General features: G+C 43.2%; 1 protein-coding gene and 1 long non-coding RNA gene across 6 annotated transcripts in view; one reads left to right on the top strand and one right to left on the bottom strand.

Annotated features, from left to right (window-relative positions):
- HDX (highly divergent homeobox) overlaps nt 1-13,021 on the top strand; it is a 28,832-nt gene extending 15,811 nt beyond the window's left edge. For 2 of the 5 annotated variants that reach the window (XM_072123593.1, XM_072123597.1), the window contains exons 7-11: nt 3,130-3,331; nt 6,679-6,761; nt 7,040-7,123; nt 10,614-10,736; nt 12,471-13,004. In XM_072123593.1, the coding sequence (XP_071979694.1) occupies nt 3,130-3,331; nt 6,679-6,761; nt 7,040-7,123; nt 10,614-10,736; nt 12,471-12,593 (615 nt within the window). In that variant the 3' untranslated portion in view covers nt 12,594-13,004. Of the gene's footprint in view, nt 1-3,129; nt 3,332-6,678; nt 6,762-7,039; nt 7,124-10,613; nt 10,737-12,470 lie in introns of all 5 variants that reach the window. The other 3 variants (XM_072123595.1, XM_072123596.1, XM_072123594.1) reach the window with 3 other exon arrangements.
- LOC140076848 (uncharacterized) lies at nt 12,698-13,154 on the bottom strand. The gene is made up of 2 exons (XR_011849667.1): nt 13,055-13,154; nt 12,698-12,882 (listed from the first exon to the last, which is right to left on the bottom strand). It is a non-coding gene; the product is annotated as an uncharacterized lncRNA (long non-coding RNA).

Here is a 13,154-nt window from a genome sequence, read left to right as displayed (position 1 = left end):
GTAGTTATATTCTTGTACATAGGGGGCAGTATTATAGTAGTTATATTCCTGTACATAGGGGGCAGTATTATAGTAGTTATATTCCTGTACATAGGGGGCAGTATTATAGTAGTTATATTCCTGTACATAGGGGGCAGTATTATAGTAGTTATATTCTTGTACATAGGGGGCAGTATTATAGTAGTTATATTCTTTTACATAGGGGGCAGTGTTATAGTAGTTATATTCTTGTACATAGGGGGCAGTATTATAGTAGTTATATTCTTGTACATGGGGGCAGTATTATAGTAGTTATATTCTTGTACATAGGGGGCAGTATTATAGTAGTTATATTCTTGTACATAGGGGGCAGTATTATAGTAGTTATATTCTTGTACATAGGGGGCAGTATTATAGTAGTTATATTCTTGTACATAGGGGGCAGTATTATAGTAGTTATATTCTTGTACATAGGGGGCAGTATTATAGTAGTTATATTCTTGTACATAGGGGACAGTATTATAGTAGTTATATTCTTGTACATAGGGGACAGTATTATAGTAGTTATATTCTTGTACATAGGGTCAGTATTATAGTAGTTATATTCTTGTACATAGGGGGCAGTATTATAGTAGTTATATTCTTGTACATAGGGGGCAGTATTATAGTAGTTATATTCTTGTACATAGGGGACAGTATTATAGTAGTTATATTCTTGTACATAGGGGACAGTATTATAGTAGTTATATTCTTGTACATAGGGTCAGTATTATAGTAGTTATATTCTTGTACATAGGGGGCAGTATTATAGTAGTTATATTCTTGTACATAGGGGGCAGTATTATAGTAGTTATATTCTTGTACATGGGGGGCAGTATTATAGTAGTTATATTCTTGTACAAAAGGGGGGGCAGTATTATAGTAGTTATATTCTTGTACATGGGGGGCAGTGTTATAGTAGTTATATTCTTGTACAAAAGGGGGGGCAGTATTATAGTAGTTATATTCTTGTACAAAAGGGGGGGCAGTATTATAGTAGTTATATTCTTGTACATGGGGGGCAGTGTTATAGTAGTTATATTCTTGTACAAAAGGGGGGGCAGTATTATAGTAGTTATATTCTTTTACATAGGGGGCAGTATTATAGTAGTTATATTCTTTTACATAGGGGGCAGTGTTATAGTAGTTATATTCTTTTACATAGGGGGCAGTGTTATAGTAGTTATATTCTTTTACATAGGGGGCAGTATTATAGTAGTTATATTCTTTTACATAGGGGGCAGTGTTATAGTAGTTATATTCTTTTACATAGGGGGCAGTGTTATAGTAGTTATATTCTTTTACATAGGGGGCAGTATTATAGTAGTTATATTCTTGTACATAGGGGGCAGTATTATAGTAGTTATATTCTTGTACATAGGGGGCAGTATTATAGTAGTTATATTCTTGTACATAGGGGGCAGTATTATAGTAGTTACATTCCTGTACATAGGGGGCAGTATTATAGTAGTTATATTCTTGTCCATAGGGGGCAGTATTATAGTAGTTATATTCTTGTACATAGGGGCAATATTATAGTAGTTATATTCTTGTACATAGGGGCAGTATTATAGTAGTTATATTCTTGTACATAGGGGCAATATTATAGTAGTTATATTCTTGTACATAGGGGCAATATTATAGTAGTTATATTCTTTTACATAGGGGCAGTATTATAGTAGTTATATTCTCGTACATAGGGGGCAGTATTATAGTAGTCATATTCTTGTACATAGGGGCAGTATAATAGTAGTTATATTCTTGTACATAGGGGGCAGTATTATAGTAGTTATATTCTTGTACATAGGGGGCAGTATTATAGTAGTTATATTCTTGTACATAGGGGCAGTATTATATTAGTTATATTCTTGTACATAGGGGGCAGTATTATAGCAGTTATATTCCTGTACATAGGGGGCAGTATTATAGTAGTTATATTCTTGTACATAGGGGGCAGTATTATAGTAGTTATATTCTTGTACATAGAGGGCAGTATTATAGTAGTTATATTCTTGTACATAGGGGGCAGTATTATAGTAGTTATATCCTTGTACATAGGGGCAGTATAATAGTAGTTATATTCTTGTACATAGGGGGCAGTATTATAGTAGTTATATTCTTGTACATAGGGGGCAGTATTATAGTAGTTATATTCTTGTACATAGGGGCAGTATTATATTAGTTATATTCTTGTACATAGGGGGCAGTATTATAGCAGTTATATTCCTGTACATAGGGGGCAGTATTATAGTAGTTATATTCTTGTACATAGGGGCAGTATTATAGTAGTTACATTCTTGTACATAGGGGGCAGTATTATAGTAGTTATATTCTTGTACATAGGGGGCAGTATTATAGTAGTTATATTCTTGTACATAGAGGGCAGTATTATAGTAGTTATATTCTTGTACATAGGGGGCAGTATTATAGTAGTTATATCCTTGTACATAGGGGGCAGTATTATGGTAGTTATATTCTAGTACATAGGGGGCAGTATTATAGTAGTTATATTCTTGTACATAGGGGGAAGTATTATAGTAGTTATATTCTTGTACATAGGGGCAGTATTATTGTAGTTATATGCAGGAGATATTATTTGAACCAGTCCTCATGTATTGCTTAGTCTCCAGCAGTTGGGGGGATACATGTCTGGTGTATCTGGGAAGCATGAAGTAGATTTGCAGCTGGATGTGAATCTATCCCTTTAATATTGGATGAGTTTGTTCTGGAAATATAATTTGGTTGTGTATAATATATGACCATCCTTTGCTGCTCTTACTCATTCTGTCTGTGCTGCTATATATAGCGCCCACTGCAGGTGCGGGGGAGGATCAACGACCGCTTATCACGTGTGTCCATAGGATGGGGCACACAGGAAACTGATACACAGTTCCAATCGGTTGTCACTTTGCATTGGGCGTCCTGTTTCGTCCCCATTACACTGTTCCTACAGTGACATCATAACATTACACAGGAGGGGGGAGCCGTCACAGATGATGTCAGCGGGGTAATCCTATTACTCCTCCTTGTATAGGCAGCACTATGGCCGCTGTGATTATTCACTGTGCAGTTTTTGTTTCTCTGTGTAAGCTGAGTGTCTTCTTTGTGTAGACGTGGATTGGGAACAGAAGGAGAAAATATCGGCTTATGGGTATCGAGGTGCCACCTCCTCGCGGGGGGCCGGCCACCTTCCCCGATCATTTGGAGTCTACCTCCTCTCTGACAACCTCGGAGGACCCGGTGGCCGGAGTAGTGGAGGACAACGACCGACACGATGAAGTATCCATCTGCCTGTCTGAGGAAAGCTCCCAGGGTGAGAGGACCTCTAAATACACTAAGGGTGATGTCAGACGCGCCGTTTTGTCTGCGTTAAATTAACGCGAAACACCGGCGGCTCGTTCCCGATCGCAGGCGTTACCATAGAAATGCAGATGCGATCGGGCCGCGGCCTGCAGCGGCGGGTGCGGCTTTGTCTGCGTTTGCTAACGCAGACAAAATGGCACGTGTGCCACCACCCTGAGGGATCACAAGTGTATAGGTGGGGGGGGGGGTCAGATGGAGCTCATGAAATAGTTATTATACTGCAGTCACACCTAGAGCTGCTGTAATAGTTATGTGACTGTAATACTCCAGTCACATAAAGAGCAGCATTCACACTTATTATGCTTCAGTTACAACTGGAGCTGCTGTAATGTAATACTCCAGTCACATCTAGAGCTGCATTCAGGTATTATACTCCAGTCACACCTAGAACTGCAATCACAACAATAATACTCCAGTGACATCCAGAGCTGCAATCACAATGTATTCTACTCGATCACATGCAGTAGCTTTGCATCTGCCATGCAATACAGTGAATACGCTCACAATGCAGTGCAGCGTCTGACTACATGTCTGCAGTCACATCCAGAGCAGATAGTGAGGGAGGTGAACTCCAGAGACTGCTGAGGTACCAAGGTTTTCTGTGTTTCTGTAAGGGTTGCTGTAACGTCCTTGGGGCGGAAGCTGATTTTAGGATCTGGCGCCTTGTGTCACTGCTGATCCCCTGCGCCCATCATGCGTTTGATACATTAAATTAAGTGTTGCGGATGGTGACCGTCTCCTCCCCAAATAATAATCGTGGCGAGATCAGGCGCCACTTAGTCCTCACAGCATAAATTGATAGATATGTCCGGCACCCCCCATAAGCGAGGACCCCCCGGGACGGGGACGATTGAATTCTTCGTCACTTCCGGGAATCAGTGGGAATTTTACCATGTGATAAACTCCAGTGTCTGATAAATAAGTCACGGCACGTGGAGGGTTAAAGAGGAAGCCATGATGGATCCTGTAGTTGTGCTGCCATCTGGTGCCGGACACCCAGCACTACAGACCCAGTGAGACCCAGGGAGAGGCTTGCTTTACAGCGTGCTGTGATGTCGTCGTGAGGAGAGATAGTGATGTCACAGGGATGGTTAGTTATATCTTAGTAAGGGGTAGAGTTTCAAAGTGGTGATGTCACAGTGAGGATTGTTAATGTCATAGTGGAGTTCTGAAGGGATAATGACATCACAATGTGATGGTGAAGGAGGCAGGGTGCAGTCACACGTCGTATTTAAAAACGCATTGCAACAACTAAAGAGAGATTTGCCTAATTAAACAGCTGTTAACACGTGCGTTTACAAACCTCAAATGTTTACACTCGCGCTAACGGTTGCGTTTTGTAAACACATGTGTGAACTGCTGTTTAATTAGGCAAATCTCCCTTTAGTTGTTGCAACGCGTTTTTTAAATGCATGCGTTAAACGCGACATGTGACCGCACCCTCGGGGTGAAAAGCAGGTGTGGGTGAGAAGGTGATAATGCAATTTTTTTTAAGCCAAAAGCAGGTGTAGGTGATAATGAGTTGAGACAAATAACTAAAAGGTGCTGTTCCTCCTCTTACTTTTACTCCATTTCTGGTTTGGGCATCAAAAACTGCATCTAAAAAACTGAACGCATGGACGCACCCTGAGACCGCGTTCACACATGGCATTTTGGTTGCGTTTTCATTGCGTTTTGAAACGCATAACAACAGCTGAGATGAGTTGATTTTCCTAATTGTAACGTGATCGTAAACGTGATGTGAACCTATGTGGTTTTTTAACACGTGTTTACATTTGTTAATGTAATGTTAACAGTAATGTAATTATGCAAATCACCTCATCTCAGCTGTTGCAATGCATTTCAAAACGCACCTCAAGGTTATGTTCACATGTGGCACTAATGCAGCGCAATACAACTTCTGATAAGAGATTTGCCTAATTAAAAAGCAGTTAACATTTGGTTTACAAAATGATACATTGCATTAACTCGTGTTTGTTAACACAATGTTAACATATGCATTGCAACTCGTGTTAACACTTGACATCTCTTCATTCGGCAAATCTCTCTTCAGCAGTCTCAATGCGTTTTGAAACGTGTTCATTCTGGATGTCTCCAGAAAAGAGCAGGGAATTAGTTATGCGCACCTACCTACCACTACACGGGAAGGTTGCAGATACAAGACTATTGCTTGAGATGGCTGGGACTTCTGGTACTGAGTGAAGCACAAATACCTGAGGATGAGAGAAATGAGTGATGGTGAGAAGATGATGAGGAAGGTCAGATGCTATAATGCTACATTGAAAGGTATAGTGATGTCATACTAAGGGGTGGGGTCATATAGGCATGACCTTTAAGGCCACATTGAAGGATACAGTGATGTCATGAAGACTGGTGATGTCACACAGAGGTCAGGGGGCAGCAGGGTCTGTGTCCATGCACTTCAGCAAACAGGACTGCAGTAAGGACTGACATACTAATTGTCAGCTTCTATCCAGGACCTGAAACTATTGATGGGGTGAGGGGTCAGGTCTTGTCCTGCTGAACCCTCTGCAGAGTATCTCTCCCACCATAACACATGTAGCTCCGCCCTCAGGTCCAGCATCTGCGGAGCCGTTTCTCGCTGTTCACAGCTAAATTATTTTCCTGCAGGACATGGACACATACAGGTCCTCCTATGTATGTATACAGAGTTGATACGTGGCCTCGCAGCTGAGTTTTTGGTACAGTGTACAATGCTCTGTAAGTATCTGGATCCGCCGAGCTGAGACCTGGGTTATAGACTCTGAAGCCACAGCCTCTGATCTGATACCTTGTATCAAAGTCACAGCTGTGAGAAGTATCTGACTTGGTTTGTAGATATAAACCTTATTTAGGAGAAACCTTATTGGAAAAATGTTGAGCACAATAACAATTTATTGCAGATACAAGTTGATGAGAGATAAAAGGGTGCAGGCTGTGAGGGGAGGAGCTCGGGCGCAGGCTGTGAGGGGAGGAGCTCGGGTGCAGGCTGTGAGGGGTGGAGCTCGGGCGCAGGCTGTGAGGGGTGGAGCTCGGGCGCAGGCTCTGAGGGGTGGAGCTCGGGCGCAGGCTCTGAGGGGTGGAGCTCGGGCGCAGGCTCTGAGGGGAGGAGCTCGGGCGCAGGCTCTGAGGGGAGGAGCTCGGGCGCAGGCTCTGAGGGGAGGAGCTCGGGCGCAGGCTCTGAGGGGAGGAGCTCGGGCGCAGGCTCTGAGGGGAGGAGCTCGGGCGCAGGCTCTGAGGGGAGGAGCCACAGTGACTAGTTTGCTGACCATGCAGTGTTGTCTTTGTCCTCTGCAGCAGATGACGTGCATGAGGTGGGGCGCAGCGAAGACCTCAGCATCAAGGAAGACAGCACAGACATGGCGCCTCCACACAACGTGGTGAGTACAGATACTGCAGTCTCACACTGCTGAGACCCCCCACAATTGTGGACCCCCACTTTTGGTGTGTGGGTAATTATCAATATAATTTTTTTTTATCCATTAAAAGTCGCCAATCTCTGCGCTGCACTTGTGCCCATTCAAAGCAGCCAGTCAGAAAAGGCAAAGCTGCAGTGGAATGCATGGTGGACTCCGGTAGACTGCCCTGTGACCCCTGACCTCTCCCCGATTCATGCTTGTGTTTGCGCACAAATTTCCTGATTCCTTCTGTTTTGCAGAAAGTGGAAGCAGCAGAGGAGGAGATGAGCGACAACATGGGCAAGTTTGATGTGGATCAGATGCGATCGCTCCTCGATTATAAGGTGAATCCCGTTGACCCCTGACCCTGCAGAGTGCCCAATCACATGACACCATCACATAATATCAGGAATCATTAACCCCGTGAGATCTGTAACAGAGAGGATGCATTAACAGCAGCCGTACAGGGATCATTTACAGGGAGACGCTTGTGTTTTATGGCGGATTATGGGATTATGACAGTAACGAGGTTTATATTTACCGTTTCCTCTGCAGTTTTTAAGGCTTTAATTAAAGTGTAATTCCGCCTTTAACGACTTCTCGCTATAAGCCGCTTGTTGGGAGGAGACGCTTTGTAGATATGTTACTTTATGTTCACTGGAGTCTAGCATGTTCCACTCCACACACATCCAAAGCTGCAAACACAACTCACCGGCCACTTTATTAGGTACACCTGTCCAACTGCTCGTTAACACTTAATTTCTAATCAGCCAATCACATGGCGGCAACTCAGTGCATTTAGGCATGTAGACATGGTCAAGACAATCTCCTGCAGTTCAAACCGAGCATCAGTATGGGGAAGAAAGGTGATTTGTGGCCTTTGAACGTGGCATGGTTGTTGGTGCCAGAAGGGCTGGTCTGAGTATTTCAGAAACTGTTGATCTACTGGGATTTTCACACACAACCATCTCTAGGGTTTACAGAGAATGGTCCGAAAAAGAAAAAACATCCAGTGAGCGGCAGTTCTGTGGGCGGAAATGCCTTGTTGATGCCAGAGGAGAATGGGCAGACTGGTTCGAGCTGATAGAAAGGCAACAGTGACTCAAATCGACACCCGTTACAACCAAGGTAGGCAGAAGAGCAGCTCTGAACGCACAGTACGTCGAACTTTGAGGCAGATGGGCTACAGCAGCAGAAGACCACACCGGGTGCCACTCCTTTCAGCCATGAACAGGAAACTGAGGCTACAATTTGCACAAGCTCATCGAAATTGGACAGTAGAAGATTGGAAAAACGTTGTCTGGTCTGATGAGTCTCGATTTCTGCTGCGACATTCGGATGGTAGGGTCAGAATTTGGCGTCAACAACATGAAAGCATGAATCCATCCTGCCTTGTATCAGCGGCTCAGGCTAGTGGTGGTGGTGTCATGGTGTGGGGAATATTTTCTTGGCACTCTTTGGGCCCCTTGGTACAACGCCACAGCCTACCTGAGTATTGTTGCTGCCCATGTCCATCCCTTTATGAGCACAATGTACCCTGTAACATCTGATGGCTACTTTCAGCAGGATAATGTGCCATGTCATAAAGCTGGAATCATCTCAGACTGGTTTCATGAACATGACAATGAGGTCACTGGACTCAAATGGCCTCCACAGTCACCAGATCTCAATCCAATAGAGCATCTTTGGGATGTGATGGAACGGGAGATTCGCATCATGGATGTGCAGCCGACAAATCTGCGGCAACTGTGTGATGCCATCATGTCAATATGGACCAAAATCTCTGAGGAGCTTCCAGCACCTTGTTGTATCTATGCCACGAAGAATTGAGGCAGTTCTGAAGGCAAAAGGGGGTCCAACCCGTTACTAGCATGGTGTACCTAATAAAGTGGCCAGTAAGTATATATATATATATATATATAAAATCACTCAGTCTAATGAAGGGGCGCCATGCCAAAGTCAAAAAGTAGACACAGGCCCCCGCCTGAAGAAGCAGGTCACTGCACCCCATCCCCCCATACAAACACATTATAACATGTCAAAGGATTCATGTCATGATTGAAAAGTTCTGAACAATAAAAAGATCAGAGAGCACAGAGCACAGCGGTGTGAGGACATTGCATTAAACCACTGTCCTTGGATATACATCTATATTTAACAGTCCTGCTGCAACACACACAAAGGTCTGATTACACATCTCTCCAGAAGCAATACATAGCACTGGCTACACAGAGCACAGCAGTGTGAGGACAGTACATAACACACTCCATTTTTCCCCCACCTTCTTCCCTGCACTTTTCTTGACCTTGGTGTGAAGTTGACCTTAAGGCTTGATACTATTAGATGGTTCCTGATGTGGTGTAAGATCCTGGTTAGAACAATCTCCTGCTGCTGGTTACAGGCGGGTGCTTCAGGCCACTGGACCTTTCTCTGATAATACGTCTACATAATAGGTGTTCAGGGAGAATCTGTTTTCATTCCTTGCTAAACCAAGTGAAGTGGAATCCATGGAAACCACAGCAAGAAATGTGAGCTGCCACGCTGGTGACGGGATGCTGAGATCTCCTCTGTAACGCCATACAGTGCACCCGGCCGACAGTCGTGATATGCCAGCAAGCCGGGAGTGACTCACCACAGGGATCAGACACACAGAGGCTGCACACACTGCAACCTCACCTACCGCTATACAGGGAGGTCCCACTTATATCCTCATACTGCCCCCTATGTACAAGAATAGTATAACTGCTATAATACTGCCCCCTATGTACAAGAATAGTATAACTGCTATAATACTGCCCCCTATGTACAAGAATAGTATAACTGCTATAATACTGCCCCCTATGTACAAGAATAGTATAACTGCTATAATACTGCCCCCTATGTACAAGAATAGTATAACTGCTATAATACTGCCCCCTATGTACAAGAATAGTATAACTGCTATAATACTGCCCCCTATGTACAAGAATAGTATAACTGCTATAATACTGCCCCCTATGTACAAGAATAGTATAACTGCTATAATACTGCCCCCTATGTACAAGAATAGTATAACTGCTATAATACTGCCCCCTATGTACAAGAATAGTATAACTGCTATAATACTGCCCCCTATGTACAAGAATAGTATAACTGCTATAATACTGCCCCCTATGTACAGGAATATAACTATTTTATAATACTGCCCCCTATGTACAGGAATATAATTACTATAATACTGTCCCCTATGTGTAATAGGTATATGCTGTGTGTCAATGTATAGGATGTGCTGTAATATGGTTATTATAGGTGCAGTATGTATCACTTTCTGCAGTCTCGCGCTGTCACCTTGCACTTGGCTGCACAAGTGTATCTCATCCAGTTAAATATAACTTTATATTTTCACTTCCTGGTGATAATGAGATGATTTGTAAATTATTGTGATAGATTTTTCTGAATATTTTTACCCTTAGAATCAAGAACATTTGGCTCACATGGCATTAGGGCCCCTGTCAGCAAGATGGTGGGCCATCAAGCAACGGGGATTGAGGATTTCCTAATCTAGCACCCCAGGGCTAGGGTCAGTCTGTGTCATGCAGCAGATTCTAGCTGTGGCCCCTCTGCTCTGGAACTGTGGGGCCCCTCAGATGATTGTACAGCACTGGGGGGGGGGGGGGCAGTATTAGACAGAACTTGCTGATTGTTAATGGTCATTTTGTTCTTTTAACCCTTTAATGTGAAGGCACTGATAGAGAGTTCAGGAAAATGTGTTGTATAGTCGTATTTGGGGGGGGGGGGTGCAGTGTCTTCTGCCCAGTTATGTGTCTGTTCACTCAGTTTCTTCTGTAAATGCAGAATGAAGAATTGAGATACATGGAGAGCGAACTGGAGAGATACAAGCTGAAGTATGCAGAGCTGCAAGCCTTCACCCGCAACCTGATCCACGCTGTACGATCCAATGACCGGGACCAACAGCAGGTACTGCTGAGCTGCACTCACTATTCTGCTGCTGGTGCAGTCACTGTGTACATACATGACATTACTTATCCTGTACTGATCCTGAGTTACATCCTGTATTATACCCCAGAGCTGTACTCACTATTCTGCTGCTGGTGCAGTCACTGTGTACATACATGACATTACTTATCCTGTACTGATCCTGAGTTACATCCTGTATTATACTGCAGAGCTGCACTCACTATTCTGCTGCTGGTGCAGTCACTGTGTACATACATGACATTACTTATCCTGTACTGATCCGGAGTTACATCCTGTATTATACTCCAGAGCTGCACTCACTATTCTGCTGCTGGTGCAGTCACTGTGTACATACATGACATTACTTATCCTGTACTGATCCGGAGTTACATCCTGTATTATACTCCAGAGCTGCACTCACTATTCTGCTGCTGGTGCAGTCACTGTGTACATACATGACATTACTTATCCTGTACTGATCCTGAGTTACATCCTGTATTATACCCCAGAGCTGTACTCACTATTCTGCTGCTGGTGCAGTCACTGTGTACATACATGACATTACTTATCCTGTACTGATCCTGAGTTACATCCTGTATTATACCCCAGAGCTGCACTCACTATTCTGCTGCTGGTGGAGTCACTGTGTACATACATGACATTACTTATCCTGTACTGATCCTGAGTTACATCCTGTATTATACCCCAGAGCTGTACTCACTATTCTGCTGCTGGTGCAGTCACTGTGTACATACATGACATTACTTATCCTGTACTGATCCTGAGTTACCTCCTGTATTATACCCCAGAGCTGCACTCACTATTCTGCTGCTGGTGCAGTCACTGTGTACATACATGACATTACTTATCCTGTACTGATCCGGAGTTACATCCTGTATTATACCCCAGAGCTGTACTCACTATTCTGCAGTCACTGTGTACATACATGACATTACTTATCCTGTACTGATCCGGAGTTACATCCTGTATTATACTCCAGAGCTGCACTCACTATTCTGCTGCTGGTGCAGTCACTGTGTACATACATGACATTACTTATCCTGTACTGATCCTGAGTTACATCCTGTATTATACTCCAGAGCTGCACTCACTATTCTGCTGCTGGTGCAGTCACTGTGTACATACATGACATTACTTATCCTGTACTGATCCTGAGTTACCTCCTGTATTATACCCCAGAGCTGCACTCACTATTCTGCTGCTGGTGCAGTCACTGTGTACATACATGACATTACTTATCCTGTACTGATCCGGAGTTACATCCTGTATTATACCCCAGAGCTGTACTCACTATTCTGCAGTCACTGTGTACATACATGACATTACTTATCCTGTACTGATCCGGAGTTACATCCTGTATTATACTCCAGAGCTGCACTCACTATTCTGCTGCTGGTGCAGTCACTGTGTACATACATGACATTACTTATCCTGTACTGATCCTGAGTTACATCCTGTATTATACTCCAGAGCTGCACTCACTATTCTGCTGGTGCAGTCACTGTGTACATACATGACATTACTTATCCTGTACTGATCCTGAGTTACATCCTGCATTATACCCCAGAGCTGCACTCACTATTCTGCTGCTGGTGTAGTCACTGTGTACATACATGACATTACTTATCCTGTACTGATCCTGAGTTACATCCTGTATTATACTCCAGAGCTGCACTCACTATTTTGCTAATAATAGATATTTTGTATGTGTAGATTCTGGTCACGGAGCCGCCCCTGGATGTGGAGGAGATGGAGTACAGTCACACTTCCCCAGACCCGGATACCTCATACAGTGTTTCCTCGATGTCAGAAAAGAATAATCCGGACAGTGTGTGAGCGCTCTCCATGGAAAGAACTGACACATTTTAGTAAAGTTTAAAAAAAAAACAGGAAAAAAAAAAACTGAAGAAATAAAAAAAAAAAAACTGATAGAATTCTGGTTATTTTCATCAATGGAATAATAATCTATTTTGCATCATGGAAATATAATCACAGAGGAAATAAAAGGTTTATCACCCAGGAGTTGCCTCCCCTGCACATGTACACAGATCAGGGGGGAGGAGCCTGGGAGCCGTATTCACAGAATCCGATGCAATCAGGAAGATTTCTTATCTGAACCGTTTACCTATAAAAGGAAATCAACCATAAAATCCATCACGATAAATCAGGGACTCTTACTCATAGACCCAGGCACCATTACTCTGGTAATCTGCTCAATTTCATGTTTTTTTTTTCTTTTACATTGCAACATTGTTTACTTTTGTTTACGTTTCTGTTTCCCATGACAACAATCTTACCTGAAACAAACTGGTTCTCAATCAGTAATGATTACACCTCAGCCTGTAACCATAAAAAGGGGACATATAATATCATCATAGACAGGATTCATTACAATAA

This window comes from Engystomops pustulosus, chromosome 9 (assembly GCF_040894005.1).
Source record: "Engystomops pustulosus chromosome 9, aEngPut4.maternal, whole genome shotgun sequence".
Lineage (NCBI taxonomy): Eukaryota > Metazoa > Chordata > Amphibia > Anura > Leptodactylidae > Engystomops > Engystomops pustulosus.
Note: the sequence above shows the minus strand (reverse complement) of the source record. Positions and strands in the feature narration are given on the sequence as shown.